The sequence below is a fragment of the Mangifera indica genome, chromosome 8, assembly GCF_011075055.1.
Source record: "Mangifera indica cultivar Alphonso chromosome 8, CATAS_Mindica_2.1, whole genome shotgun sequence".
Taxonomy (NCBI): Eukaryota; Viridiplantae; Streptophyta; class Magnoliopsida; order Sapindales; family Anacardiaceae; genus Mangifera; species Mangifera indica.
Genome location: NC_058144.1, coordinates 11,322,422 through 11,338,004, shown reverse-complemented (window position 1 = coordinate 11,338,004; position 15,583 = coordinate 11,322,422). Strand labels below are relative to the sequence as shown.

The following is a 15,583-nucleotide window of genomic DNA, read 5'->3' as shown; positions in this document are numbered from 1 at the left end:
CCCTCTTGGATAAAGCTTTTTTTTTTTTATTCATCTAAAAAGTGCCCATCTTTTCTGATACATCTAATTTTTTTTGTGTGACTATTAGTTTACAAGCCCCCCCACCCATGGTACACTGAAATCCTAAACACGTATCTATCGATATTCAAAAATTCAAAAATTCATTTATTACTCAATTTTCGTTAGAATTTTTTATTAGATTTAAAGGGTAAAATTATTATTTTATTAATAAAATTATAATTTTATCTTTTTTTTTTCCTCAGGTTTTGAAAATTAAAAATTTCACTTAATTTTTCCAGTTTTGAAAAGTAGCTTTCCTCATTCTCCCAAATTCTTAGGTTTCTTCTCTCGCTCTCCAACAACCATTCAATAACAGTGGCAGCTGAGATGAGATAATGATAGATGTCTCCTCGTCTTTGTCGACTGGCTATTCATCTCCATTGACGGAGACAAATCATTTCAGTCGTCGGAAAGAGAGGAAAGAAACCTAGGGGTTTGGGAAAGAAAAAGCTAGTTTTTAAAATAGAAAAAATTTTGAAAATAGAGTGAAATTGTTAGTTTTTAAATATGGGAGAAAATAAAATAAAATTATAATTTTTTTTTAATATTACTAATAAAATGATGGTTTTATTCTTAATCCTAATAAAAAATTCTAACAAAAATTAGGTAATAAGTGAGTGCTTAAGTTTTTGAAAATTGATAAATATGTATTTGAGATTTCACTATACCTTGGGTAGGAATAAGTATTTTGGCCTAGTTTCCGTTGCTATTTAGGAGTACTGGTAGTCTTTAAATTCAACATCTTCCCTTTTATTGTCTAAAATTAAAAGGATCTTTTTACCGCTCCTCAATCTCTCATATAACTTACTTGCTCTTTCACTCTCGTTACTGAATTTTACTCCCAATTTGTCTAAAATTTCTGTTTGAACCATTTTTTTATATCCAAAGTTTGTGATTACAAGGCAAGAATAATATGGCCAATTCAAGAACAACAAACAGAAAAAAATAATTCTAAACTAATAGCTTTTTTATTTTCTTTTATTCATCTATTATTAACTTCAAGTTCAATTTTTTTTAATAACGAAAAATCTCATTCAAATTGGCTCGCTATTTTTGTAGGAATCTACACCTTCTGGCGTCAACCAAAACTTGGTATTTTCAGAGATGTTATCAACTTGATGGGTGATGTGTAAGTAGTGAGGAAAGACTGTTAAAAGAGAGTAATGTTGGAGGAATGAGCGAGGAGTTGAAGGGAATGCTACACAGCCAAAAATGATAGAACTTTCGACGGTTTTAGGATTTTGAAAATGAGAGAAAAAAAGGAACAATTGTAAAGGTATTTATGGTTGAGAGGCGGTGATGAGGAAGGAGTAGTGTATTTGTTTTAATGAGCAATTAACTAAAAAATTTTCAATCATGAATTGTATTTAAGTTTTCAAATTATGTAAATGATCTTTTAAAATAAATTCAAGTTTTTGTTATGTATAAATTTCAAATAGGAACCGAAATTTGTCCAGAATCTATAAGGTTGTTCTAAATAGAAACTGACCTAATAGATTATAGGGTTTAATTCTTTTTTTAAGGAACCGGTCAGTTTCAATTCTAATTTTGATTCTTAAAATTTTTGTTGGTTTCAAATATTATCTCAATAAAAACAATGTTATCAAATACCTTATCTAGACATGTCAATTGGTCGGGTCAAAAGAAGGCTTAGCTTGAAGCACAACAATAAGGCTCAACCCGAAGCTTAGCAATAAGGTCTAACATTGTAGTGTGTCAGACCTGTCTTATGGGCCTTCTAGACCGAGCTGTGGGTCTTGGTGTTAGACTCATGAGTCGACTCAACCTAGCTTATTATTATTGAAATATAAAAAAAAAATTTGATAGTTGTTTCTACCATAAACTAAAGCTATTCAATGGCTATTGGCCTAGTCAGTAGCCGTTGTTTTATTTTATTTTTTTAGTTTTTTCTTCTATATAAACAACTAAAATATTCTTTATTTTCTAATTTAATTTACAAATATTTTAATTTCACAATCTCAATTTTTTCACTATATTCTCAATTTCATTTTTCTCATAAATTCTCTTTTGAAAATTTTTTGAAATCACAAACAATAATTCTTTGTATTTATAATTTTATTTTCATTTCAATTTTATTATCATAAAATATTATAAATGAATTTAATATCAAATAAATTCAATCTATTCAAATATTATCAAATGAATTCACTCATTCTTAATTGAAATATTACCTCAATAAAAACAATGCCACCAAATAATTTATCCTTTTATACATTCTTACTAACTTTTTGTGCAAGAATGGTCTTGTAAACATCAATAATGTACGTATTCTCATCCCAATACCAAGTTCGTTAATATTCAATATTTATTTTTACAGTTTGATTTAAAATTTTATTCTTGTTATTTTTAATAAATATAGATTCAATATGTCTTTATTTTTTGGGAAATTATAATAATTAGCCAAAATTAAAGGGGTATAAGTGAAATTACCCAAAATAATAAGGTTTAAGCAAAATTACCCCAATTTTATGAAATAACCAAACTACCTCTATATGTAAACAGAGCAAATTTCCTTATTTCCCACGGTAATCTTCCACGGTTTCATTGTGTAAATTCAAAGAAAATTTTTGCTCCACGGTCGAAGAGATTTCCAGCAATTTTCATGTTTTTCTATGATCGAAAATGACAAAGAAGGTTAATATATCTTCTCTAATCTTATTTGAATCAAGTTACTGCTCATATTATTAAGATTTGAGTGAGATTTTACAGTTTGAAACTTTAGGGTTTCGATTTTGAACAATACTTAAAATGTTTTGATTCTTGGTTGTTTTCATTAAATTTCTTGAGAAATTTTGTGTTATAGTCTCTATAGATTTGATTTGTGTTAAAATTAGAAATCGAAACAATGAATTTTTGGTCGAAAAATGCGTTCGAAGAGATCGGCAGTCCGATCGTGGGAACAGTGTATCCCACGGTTAGGACGAATTCTCCCACGGTCAAAAGAGATTGACTATGGATTAGGGGGTTAAGTAGCATTTTCAAAACACTAAGAAGCTGGCCAAGATTAGTTAGTCCATGGGGGGTGTTTCTGAAAGTTGTTATGTGACAGTGGGCTAATGCCGTGAATACCATGGGTTAGAGGGAAATTTTACTTTTTTGAAACTGTAAGGGCGTTAATAGATTAGAAAATTACTGAGGGCAAAGGATAAATATTGGACTTGTTTGTAGTAGAAATTTTCTCAGGGGGTAAATTGACATTTTTTATATCTAGGGTTTCTTGACGTGTAGTTTTCGAATTTTATATTCGTTTTTTCTGTTTTAGGGTTTTTCGATATGTAGTTTTCAAATTTGAGATTCGATTTTTCAATTTTTGTGTTTTTTTGGAACATTTTACGATGTAATGACGTAATTTCAGCTCAATATTTTGGTTTTTTTGTTTATAGGATATATTGATTCGTATTTTTGAATTTTAGTTTCATTTTTTCGAACTTCGTCATTTTATGATATATCGACTTATATTTTCTAGATTTCTGAATGATTTTTTGATTAGTGATATTCTTACGTATTTCAATTTATAGAGTTCGAATTTATAGATTTTAATTCCTTTTTTTAGGAACCGGTCAATTTCAATTCTAATTTTGATTCTTAAAATTTTTGTCAGTTTCAAATATTACCTCAATAAAAACAATATTATCAAATAGCTTATCTATACATGTCAATTGATCGGGTCAAATGGAGGCCTAGCTTGAAGCACAACAATAAGGCTCAGCTCGAAGTTTAGCAATAAGGCTCAACCCGAAGCTTAGTAATAAGGCCTGACATTGTAGTGTGTCTGGCCTCTCCTATAGGCCTTCCAAACCGAGCTCTGGGTCTTAGTGTTAGGCCCATGAGTCGACTCAACCTAGCTTATTACTGTTGAAATATAAAAAAAAAAATTGATAGTTATTTCTACCGTAAGCAGAAGCCATTCAATGGCTATTAGCCTAGTTAGTAGCTGTTGTTTTATTTTATTTTTTTAGTTTTTTCTTCTATATAAACAACCAAAATATTCTTTATTTTCTAATTTAATTTACAAATGTTTCAATCTCACAACCTCAATTCTTTCATTATATTCTCAATTTTATTTTTTCTCATAAATTTTTTTCTGAAAATTTTCTGAAATCGTAAACAATAATTTTTTATGTTTATAATTTCATTTTCATTTCAATTTTATCATTATAAAATATTATAAATGAATTTAATATCAAATAAATTCAATCTATTCAAATATTATCAAATAAATTCACTCATTCTTAATTGAAATAAATAAAACAATGCCATCAAATAATTTATCCTTTTATACATTCTTACTAACTGTCAGTGCACAAAGACCAACCGTGTGAACAACATCATGCAAATTTGAACCGGAGATGATGGGATCCACGTGTTCTTCCCCTCACTACTAGACTTCTTATCTTGCCTGCTCGATCCCCACTTCTTCATTAAAATTATTGTGTTTATAAAGAGCTTCTGATTGTGCATATAGAAATATTGGTATGGTATGGTTTCACATTCTAATTCTGTAACCTTTTCAAAAAAGTTTGTTTTACTTTTACTATTTTTGCTAACTTAGGTGGATTGTCTTTCTCATTATATATCATTGTGGAGTTGATTTTTATTACTTTAAAAATTAATTATTATAATCTATATATTTCAATAAAGCAAATCATAAATCTAATTCTTCATATAATCTCTACAGGTATTAAGTAATATGAACATATAAATATTGATAAATATAAATAAATTGATTTATTATAATATAATAATAATAATGATGTAATTACATTATAATTTTTTTATACATGAATTATTATTATTATTATTATATGGTATTGTTTTGCGCTTTTGAAAGAAGGCAGGGCTTGATTTGACAGGGCCGAGTTATACTTTAATATTTAGATTATAGGGAAAAAAAAGAAAAAAGGTCGTATAAAATTCTATTAGTAATATAAATTATGGTAACATTTAATATAAAGAAGGATAATTTAAGTTTTTGTCAATAAAATCAGGGTATTAATTAAAATAATTCTTTTTTTTCATATATATACTTATATGTATTATTATACGATTGAATAATTTTAGATTAAAAATAAAATAATACTCTATTATGTGATTATATATATGAATGTATATATATTTACGTATATAAAATAAATTTATATAGTATTACTCTAAATAGATAAATAATGTATTATTACATAATTCAGTAAATTTGATTTATGGATAACAGTAATATTAAATTAATTAATAATATATTATTTATATATTTAATTATATATTCAAAAATTTTAGTAGATAGTCTTGCTTAATTGAGTATTTTTAATCTATATAATTTTATGTGTAAATGATAATATATTATTATATTATTAAATATTTTTAAAATAAAAAATAAAAATATATATAATTATATAATAATATAAATAAGATTGTGTATTCGAATTGTATACATAGTTAATTGTGCCTAATTTTGTGTAATGACACGTCAGAAAAAGACATGGGAAGATTTGGGTGAAGGGCGGGCGGCTTCTCCTGGTAAAGTGAAGGAAGGAATCCTGAAAGAGAACCTAGTCATTGTCAAATAATTCAAAGTCGTTGTTGTGTAGTGGAACGGAAATTACGATATGATTCACATAACTCAGAGGAATTTCCCAAAACGCCTATTCATTCTGGGCTATTCTAATCTACATCACAATCTCCATTCCTACAAACACAACCCCTCATCATAACCCTTGATCAGATGGATTACAAATCATATGATATGATCCATGTCCAAACCAAAAATTAAATTAATCCAACATATGTCCTGAAATGAAATCCAGGATTACCATAGTTGTATAGATTTTTTTGTTAGAATAATTTAATTGTTTCACTTTCCATTTAAACATTTCTCTTTCTTAGTGTAGAAGACATCAAGTGTTACATTTCTTATTTGATTAATACTTCTTCATTTTTCAATTAAAAGATTTGTACGCGTGTCAAAAGGACAAGTATCCATTGTAGGAAGTAATATATGTCTGAATACACTGTATACAAACCCTGACACCGCGTAAACTAAGGCTCTAACTGGACACTTCAAATTTCCAAAAAAGGACCTCTGATAAATAGCAAAATTTTTATTCTTTAAAGTTCACGCTTTGACGTGCCTGCCCGGGCTCTCTGGAGAGCTCTCTCATTTTTGTTTTCTTCACAACAAAGGAAGATTTGAACTTAACACCTTTTCGCACCAATATCTGTCTGTCTCTCACAGCACTTGCCAAAACAAATTTATTTCAAAGTTAGCTGTATATTCATTCATTCGTCTTCAGAGCTTTTGCAAAAAGTTGTCAAAACAACCATTGAAGCTCAGACAGAACAATATTTTTCTTTAAGGGTGAAAAATTGTAGTGGTTGAAGGCTGAGATTAATTGAAAGACTGGACTTGAACTAGCTCGTTTTGGGTTAGTTGATTTCTTTACATAGGTAAATTTTTGTATTTTTCTTCATCTCTTTATCGATGGGTTTTATCGTTTTAGCTTCGAAGAGATAGTCTTCAGAGTTTGAGAGAGTCAGTGTTGTTTCATTTTTTATTTTTTTTTGTCTGAAGATAGTCTTTGTCTTTTCGGATTATTTATATTTTCCAAAGTTTCCATCTTTTTGGTGGCTGAAGAGAGACGGAGACAAGCAATGGCGAGAAGAGCTCCCACAATACATCACCTCAGCGCCTCCTTAGACGAACTTGACTCTGAACTTGAAAGCAGCAACTCAGAATATGCCACATACCGGGTTCACATACCGCCAACGCCGGATAACCAGCCGGTATCTATGCGTTTATCGTCACTAAAGTTCATTAATAATTCAGAAGTAAGAGAAGATCAGTATATAGCTAGTTCTTTGTTTACCGGTGGTCATAATCGTGCTACACGAGCCCTTTCGAAAGAGAAAATAATTGAAAGTGAAACTAGCTTTAAAGGCGCCTTTTGTGCTTTACCTGGATGCAATGCTGGGTCTATGATTGATTCACAGGGTTTAGAAATAGTCCCGTGCGCATGTGATTTCAAGATTTGTAAGGACTGCTATAGGGATGCTTTGAGAAACGGTAATGGGATTTGTCCTGGATGTAAGGAGGCTTATGCTGAGCCGGATTTGTCTAGGTTAGCAGTTGATAACCATAACGCGCAGGCTTTCAATTCGGAAAGGAGTTTATCTGTGGTGAAACCCATTAGTGAGTTTGATTATAGTGGTTTTTTGAATGAAACTAAGAGGAGTTATGGGTATGGAAACGCAGTTTGGCCAAAGGATGATGTTAATGGGGTTGGTGTCAATAATAAAGTTTTCAATGATAAGCAATGGAAGCCACTTTCGCGCACCTGGAATGTATCAGCTGCAGTTCTCACTCCGTATCGGTATAATATTTGTTTGTGCTTTAGATTTTTCTTTTTGTTATCTACTATAGCATTAAATTGAATGATTTATTTGTATTAAATAAGATGTATTATGTTGAAAATGTTCTTCCAGGATCTTAATCATATTTCGGATGGTGGCTCTTGCATTCTTTATTGAATGGAGAATTACCCATCCCAATGAAGATGCAATCTGGTTATGGGGCATTTCTGTGATTTGTGAAATCTGGTTTGCCTTCTCTTGGCTACTTGACCAGCTTCCTAAGCTCTGCCCCATTAATCGTACTGCTGACCTTGATGTTTTGAAAGACAGGTTTGAAACACCCAACCCTGGCAACCCAGCAGGAAAATCTGACCTTCCTGGCATAGATGTGTTTGTTTCCACTGCTGATCCTGAAAAAGAACCACCTCTTGTCACTGCAAACACCATTCTGTCAATTCTGGCTTGTGATTATCCTGTTGAGAAGCTCTCGTGTTATGTCTCTGATGATGGAGGTGCCCTTCTTACCTTTGAGGCTATGGCAGAGGCTGCTAGTTTTGCTAGCCTTTGGGTTCCTTTTTGCCGAAAACATGATATTGAGCCAAGAAACCCTGAATCTTATTTTAATCTAAAGAGAGATCCTTATAAGAATAAAGTACGTCCAGATTTTGTTAGAGATCGCAGGCGTGTAAAACGTGAGTATGATGAATTCAAGGTTCGGATTAATGGCCTTTCTGATTCAATCCGGCGACGCTCTGATGCTTTCAACACTAGAAATGAGATGAAGGCCTTGAAGAAGTGGAGGGAGAACGACAGCGATGAAGCCATTGACAGTTTGAAGATTCTGAAAGCTACCTGGATGGCTGATGAAACCCATTGGCCTGGCACATGGACAGTTCCTGCTCCGGAGCACTCTAGGGGTGATCATGCCAGTATCATACAGGTGATGTTGGATCCTCCGAGTGATGAGCCATTAGCAGGATCTACTGGTGATGGAAATTCCATGGATCTAAGTCAAGTAGACATTCGCCTTCCCATGTTGGTTTATGTTTCTCGTGAAAAACGACCTGGTTATGATCACAACAAAAAGGCTGGGGCAATGAATGCCCTGGTTCGAGCATCAGCCATTATGTCCAATGGCCCCTTCATTCTTAATCTTGACTGTGACCACTACATCTACAATTCCCAAGCTTTAAGAGAAGGTATGTGCTACATGATGGACAGTGGTGGTGAACACCTTTGTTATGTCCAGTTTCCTCAAAGATTTGAAGGAATTGATCCATCTGATCGCTATGCCAATCAAAACACTGTTTTCTTCGATGTCAACATGCGAGCTCTTGATGGGATTCAGGGTCCTGTATATGTTGGAACAGGATGCCTGTTTCGAAGGATTTCCATCTATGGCTTTGAACCCCCTCTATCAGTAGAAAACAGTGGTTGCTGCGGTTGCTGCTTTCCACATCGCAGGAAGATTGCAGCTACTCCTGCCAGTCCAGCCTCTTCAGAAGGTAGCCAGTCAATTGGAATGGGGACATATGATGATGAAGAAATGAATATTGCTCTTATTCCAAAGAGATTTGGAAACTCTAGTATGCTTATTGATTCTATCCGAGTGGCAGCATTTGAAGGCCTTCCACTTGCTGATCATCCATCTATTAAGAATGGACGTCCACCTGGTGCTCTCACTTTGCCTCGGAAGCCTCTTGTTGCCATAACTGTTGGAGAGGCAGTCAATGTCATTTCTTGCTGGTATGAAGACAAGAGTGAATGGGGACATGAAGTTGGGTGGATTTATGGATCTGTGACAGAGGATGTTGTCACAGGATATAGGATGCATGAACGGGGATGGAAGTCTGTCTATTGTATGACCAAAAGGGATGCTTTCCGAGGGACTGCTCCTATAAATCTGACTGATCGACTTCATCAGGTTCTGAGGTGGGCTACTGGCTCTGTTGAGATATTCTTCTCCCGCAACAATGCCATCTTGGGTGGCCCCAAAATAAAGCTTCTTCAAAGGATAGCCTACCTCAATGTTGGAATCTACCCATTCACCTCTATTTTCCTCATTGTTTATTGCTTCCTTCCTGCACTTTCCCTATTTTCCGGTCAGTTCATAGTCCAGTCTCTCAATATAACCTTCCTCGTGTACCTATTGCTCATCACTTTGACCCTTTGTGGCCTCGCCGTTCTTGAGATCAAGTGGTCTGGCATTGAACTAGAAGAATGGTGGAGGAATGAGCAGTTCTGGTTAATTGGAGGCACAAGTGCCCATCTTGCTGCTGTCCTCCAGGGACTACTAAAGGTGGTTGCAGGGATTGAGATATCATTCACTCTAACTTCAAAATCTGCTGGTGACGATGAAGATGATGATTTCGCTGATCTTTACTTGTTCAAGTGGACATCCCTAATGATACCGCCGCTCACAATCATATTTGTTAACTTGATTGCAATAGCAGTTGCAGTTATGCGAACAATATACAGTAACAATCCCCAGTGGAGCAGCTTGGTGGGAGGAGTGTTCTTTAGCTTCTGGGTTCTGGCTCATCTCTATCCCTTCGCAAAGGGACTAATGGGAAGACATGGAAGAACGCCGACTATCGTATTTGTATGGTCAGGGCTTATTGCAATCACTATATCTCTACTTTGGGTGGCCATCAAACCCCCATCAGCAAATGCTGACATAGGAGGATCATTCCAGTTCCCCTGATTTCCAACAGCAGAAAAGTTATCTTGCTTCAACATTTGTTTATTATATGGAGATATTATATACATTGTTACATACATCCATTAAATTTTTGGCCTTAGAAATTGAATAACAAATTTATGAGGATTTGTGGGAGGAGAGGATCTTGTTAAAAGTGTTGAGATATATCCATCTAGTGTAATGAATTCAATAGAATTTTAAATCATTTGTTTTGTGAAAGACGAATCAGCTGCACATTATTTCAAAGAATTCTTCATTTTTCCAGACGGACGTCCAAAGCCGGTCAACGTTTTGGCGGTGCGTGTTGAAGTTTTACTATAATATTATTTATAAAGTTCCCAAATTTACAATAGTTGGTTCTATGGTGTAGTGGTTAGCACTCTGGACTTTGAATCCAGCGACCTGGGTTCGACTCCCGGTAGGACCTTTTGTTATCTGTTGTTTGAAGTTAATTAATAAAATCATATGTATTTGTTTTGGGTGATTGAATTGAGAATAATTTAATATTAAATCAAATTTAATTGATGCTAAAGTTAATTTTGAAAATTTAATCAATAATAAAATTATGTGTATTTATGTTAAGTGATAAATAATCATATATTTAATGTATATTATTATGTAATTGGATAATTTTAAATTAAGAATAAATTATTACTTAATCACATGATGACATATAAAAGTATATATTTATTTATGTATTCAAAATATGTATGTATAATATTATTTTAAAATTAATAATAATAATAAAGTATAGTTTAATATGGTAATCTCCCTTGTTTGTAAAGGTGTATAGTCGGCTTAGTATGAGTTGATTGATTTTTTTAACTAAATTAAAAAAAAAGATTAAGAAAATTTCTAAATTAAATTATTTTAGATTCAAAACCAAATTTAAAAAAAATATATTTAGAGCATAGTTTGAATTTATTAAAATTATTTATTTAAATAATATTATTTAATAAAATTAATTGAATTTTAGTTTTCTAAAATATAATATAAAATATGTAAAATAAATATGAAATACATATATAATATGCATATAAAAGAAATGACAACATAAATTGTCTTATTTTAAGAAACTTTGTTTTCTTAAAAATTGTCTAAGTCGTAACTTAAATTGAAAACAGTTTTTAAAAAAATTTATTAACCAAAACTAAATTATTTTATAGACCAAACCAAATCATAATTTTTAAACAGTTTGATATGATTTTATAATTTGAATCGAATTATCTACACCTTTATTCAAAACTATTCATATAATAGTTATCGTCTGACATAATGCGACAACATATATATGTTTTCAAATATATAAATTAACTTATTTTAAGAAACTTTGTTTTTTTTATGTATATATGATTAACAAAATGTAACACCCACCCACCCACCCACCCACCAAATTAGATTTAGAAGGGCACAAATTGTGATAAGGTTTGGTAATTTATGGTCCTTGGCGAAAAATCAATAATTTACCAAACACACATTGACTCCTCAGCTAAACCACAAATTTGCCTCTTTGCCAATGAGACTGTTTCAACTATGAGAATCTCAATTCAGTAGCTCAATACAAACAAGTGCACCAAAATCCCACCAAACTTTCATGAATCCCACCAAAATCCCACCAAATTTTCATCTAAGTTTGGAAAATTCATTTCCTCATTTGTTGTACACTTGAGTTAATGAAACCCATTAGGTTTTTTTTTTTTTTTTTTTTTTTAAATTTAATAAAAGGACAAAACCATGGTGAATAAGTAATGCAAAATTCCATTTTTAACATATCTTTATTTTTATTTTGAAATAACAAAAATATAATAAATTAATTTTTAAACTTAATTATAATTATGTTATTAGATTATTTTTATTTATTATTTATGTTATCATTATTTTCCTTAGAGAAAACTCTTAAGTTTAGTGTTGTGAGTTTTCTAATCTTCTTTAATTACCTTTAAATGAAACATCGATTTTTTGTCATGTTATTCTCACTCACAAAATTAGATTGATTATAGTTTGATTAGATCTTTTCAATCTTTTAAAATTAAGATGTTTGATTTCATCATTATGTGATATCGAGAGGAGATGAAAATTGAAAGAGTTTTGGATGTTGAACCCGTGTTATGTCTTCCTTCCATTGTTGTTGCATCTTCCTTTTCCCTTTCATTATTGACCCTGAGAGAAGTCTTCGAGTTGTCGCACCCCTCTCTTGACCAACAACCAAACACCAATATCTATAAGCTCGACTTCCTTACAATTCTTGACAACCACCTATCACAACCCTAATGAAATCCAACAATTAGACCTAGCCACGGGCCAGTTTGGCCTGTGAACCGGACCGAAATCGGCCTGGATAAAACCAAAACTGGAACCGGAACTAGATTTTGATGGTTCCGTTTCGGTTTATATAATTTGAAACTGTAAACCACCAGTTCACATCCGGTTTATGAACTGGTGGTTTAGGGTTTTTGAATCGGTAATTTTATTTTATTATTTTATTTTTTTAAATTAAAAAAAAAAAACCAACGGTTCCCTACAAATATTCAAAATCTTTTGCAGGGGGTTGGTCCCTTGTAAAAGATTTAAATTTTTTGTAACTATCGTTTCACCCCTCTTTTTTTAAAAATTTTTTATAAAAATTTTTCATATATATATCGATTCAATCTCTCAACTCTTTCACACTAAATCCTTCAAACTCTCTCATTTACTATTATTCTCATTCTTTTAATTTTTAATACTCTCTCAATCTTTCAATCAAATTCTCTCAAATTTAATTAAATTCTTTATTTATTTTTTATTAATTTCAATTTCAATTTTTATTATACAATTCATAATTAATTATAGAATTTATTCCTATAATTAATTTTATTTTTTTATTATCTTTCATAATTAATCATATAATTTATTTTTTATTATACAAAAGTAAAAGAACTACGTAGGTTTTAATTCTTCTAAACCTCAAGAAGATACGTAAAAAACTTAATTGAAAAATTAAATCCAAGCCTTTCTTTTAATTTTCAATTATTGTAATTAATAATTTAAAAATTAAATCAAGATAATATATTAGAATTGACTGTTTAATGTCAGTTTTGAACCGAAACCGTCAGTTCTGAACTGGAGTCATGAACCAGAACTGTCAGTTTCAAACTGTGAACGAACCATCCTATTACGGTTTCGATTCAGAGTCTTTAATTTTTCGAACTGTGAATCGACGGTTTCGTTATGAACCATGGCCAGGACTACCCCCCTCCCCCCAATAACAAATGGAATCCCCTCCTTCCCTACCAACATATTATCTGAACTTTGAAATGATTGATTTTTGACAAGATGCAGTTGGATTTAACTTGAGGAATAAGTTAAAGGAATGTTTGACCTAGAAAAGGCAGTAGCCATTCAACCTATTTATTATTTCAAACTCACAAACACACCAAGAACAAACTACATACTGTAATTTACTTTATTCATAAAGAAAAATATTACATATCTGGATCCTCGGGTGTGGTTGTGACCATATTGAATTCAGAGCGATGAGGCTGTTTATGTTTTCGAATTTTATGGTTACCTCCAAATTTCAATCTACCAGTATTTCTAAATCGTTGTTGTTCCGAAGGAACAATCACACATTCAGGTAAGGGTGTAGGGTATCTTAGTTGGTCATAACAATAAGAATAGTACATAAAATGCCTCCGAACCCACTGCATGGCCCTTCTTTTTTTGGGCGGTATGGTGGCGTACTCTTTACTCTCTGTCTTATGGCAATCTTCCAAAGGGTCAACGGGGCAACCTTCTAGCACTAATTCTTTAAATTCTGCCGTAAATGGACCAAATTTGTAGTTCACTTTGTTTCTTCCACCAGAAGTTGCCCAACTTGAAGCATCCCAAATTGTACCATATAGCGACATTGGCTTCGATGGGAAGTCACCGCCCATTGCCGGACTCCGAACAACTTCCCTTATCGGAACTTCATCGATATAAAATCTGATCATAAATCAACACATCAAGATAAATTAGAATTATTCCCATCTATGGTCGGTACACTATTTATTTTGGTCTTGCGTAATATTAATAAAATTATTTATACAATAATATTGAAAACCAAAAGCAAGAACGATGGAGAAAACTTTCCAAGTTAAATTTAGGCAACTAAGTATTAGGAAAACACCAAGGTGGCCTAAAAAGCAGCCTAAGCTTAATCCTTTTATAGTTTTTAGGTAATCTTTCATATCCACTTGTTGAATTAACACCTCACACGCAAAGCCAACCTCTTCTTAAATTTCTCACTTTTGTGGCCAATAAATTCTATCTATTATAAAGTATTTAACGGTCTTTTTTAAATATCAAAACTATAGGTTATATCAATATAATATATGATTAATTTTGTTTAAAATGAAACAAATAAATTTACGTACATGATGTTATTGGCCGTCCATAGAATGCTGTACCGATGATACTCTTTACTGGGATCAAACCAGAGCCGGTATCTTTCTTCTCTACCACGATGAGTGCTACCGTTGCCGTAAAAATTTGTCTGAATTCTCCATGGCTTTCCGGCAACGTTTCCCAAGAACTCAAAGTCTAACTCATCGTGCGTCTTCTTGAATACATCAGCATTTGATGTCTGCGATATATCAATTTAAAACAACAAGTATGAAAGATGAAAGCAAAAATAGAAAGTAAAAGAAACTAACAAACGGAACCCGTCTACTTACATAAAAAGCTACACATATTCCGGCCGTATAATACGAGGGCAACTTGATCATGGCGCTGAAGAATCCATGCTTGTACAGCCTTGATGAAATGAAGCCCGCCCCTGAATATATATAAGAAATGTATATATAGATATATGTATGATGATGTTGATTATAATTACAAGCTAGCTATGGTTTGGTTTTTACCAGAGGCACGATTGAGGATGAGACGGGCGTTTCGGCCGTCGGGAGAGCGAACGAGATTGCCTTCGCCGAAGAGATGAGAGTAACCTTCATCGAAAGAGATGGTGGAGAGGTTGAAAGCCGATGAAGTTATGATTGTTAAACTGAAGAAGCAACATAAATATACAAGAAGGAGAGAGCAATTTGATGATGCCGACCAATCCATCTTCTTCGCTTTTTTATGATATTTAATGTATATAATCTCTCCTTGAAGCTCTCCTTTGGTCTGTTTGGGCTAATTTATATGCAACAAGAAGAAGGGAGAATGCTGGTTTTTGATTTACCGTGTGGACAATAATACCCTTTCTTTGATTAGAATTTACTCACTCTGCCACAAAGTGTAGTCAGTTCATATATAATTATATAATTAATTGCTTTTTAATACGTAACGCATAACAAATTGGTAATATCATATTAATATGATGCTATTTTTTATTAATAAATCAGTTTTAAATATTAATTTATCAACCATAACTTCTTAATAGGTGATTAAATGAATTTAATTAAAAATAAAATATCATTTAATTATAAAATATTATATTAT

General features: G+C 32.1%; 2 protein-coding genes and 1 non-coding gene across 3 annotated transcripts; 2 read left to right on the top strand and 1 right to left on the bottom strand.

Moving 5' to 3' along the window:
* The first annotated feature begins 6,190 nt into the window (after nt 1-6,190).
* LOC123223735 (cellulose synthase-like protein D2) lies at nt 6,191-10,261 on the top strand. Its single transcript, XM_044647067.1, has 2 exons — nt 6,191-7,442; nt 7,555-10,261. The coding sequence occupies exons 1-2, from the start codon at nt 6,724-6,726 to the stop codon at nt 10,124-10,126; spliced, it is 3,291 nt and encodes a 1,096-aa protein (XP_044503002.1). The 5' UTR covers nt 6,191-6,723; the 3' UTR covers nt 10,127-10,261.
* Nucleotides 10,262-10,478: 217 nt separating this feature from the next.
* On the top strand, nt 10,479-10,550 carry TRNAQ-UUG. The gene has a single exon. It is a non-coding gene; the product is annotated as a tRNA-Gln (tRNA).
* A 3,001-nt stretch (nt 10,551-13,551) lies between these two features.
* On the bottom strand, nt 13,552-15,256 carry LOC123222924 (probable xyloglucan endotransglucosylase/hydrolase protein 30). Its single transcript, XM_044645952.1, has 4 exons — nt 15,004-15,256; nt 14,818-14,918; nt 14,518-14,726; nt 13,552-14,086 (listed from the first exon to the last, which is right to left on the bottom strand). The coding sequence occupies exons 1-4, from the start codon at nt 15,203-15,205 to the stop codon at nt 13,585-13,587; spliced, it is 1,014 nt and encodes a 337-aa protein (XP_044501887.1). The 5' UTR covers nt 15,206-15,256; the 3' UTR covers nt 13,552-13,584.
* Between the last annotated feature and the right edge of the window lie 327 nt (nt 15,257-15,583).

What these genes read in the sequence shown, in the direction of transcription:
- LOC123223735 (XM_044647067.1), top strand. Translation starts at nt 6,724, where the DNA reads ATGGCGAGAAGAGCTCCCACAATACATCACCTCAGCGCCTCCTTAGAC. An exon ending in GCAGTTCTCACTCCGTATCG is followed by an intron (nt 7,443 to 7,554) that starts GTATAATATTTG and finishes ATGTTCTTCCAG; the next exon opens with GATCTTAATCATATTTCGGA.
- LOC123222924 (XM_044645952.1), bottom strand. Translation starts at nt 15,205, where the DNA reads ATGGATTGGTCGGCATCATCAAATTGCTCTCTCCTTCTTGTATATTTA. An exon ending in GAATATGTGTAGCTTTTTAT is followed by an intron (nt 14,727 to 14,817) that starts GTAAGTAGACGG and finishes GATATATCGCAG; the next exon opens with ACATCAAATGCTGATGTATT. An exon ending in TGGACGGCCAATAACATCAT is followed by an intron (nt 14,087 to 14,517) that starts GTACGTAAATTT and finishes ATTTATGATCAG; the next exon opens with ATTTTATATCGATGAAGTTC.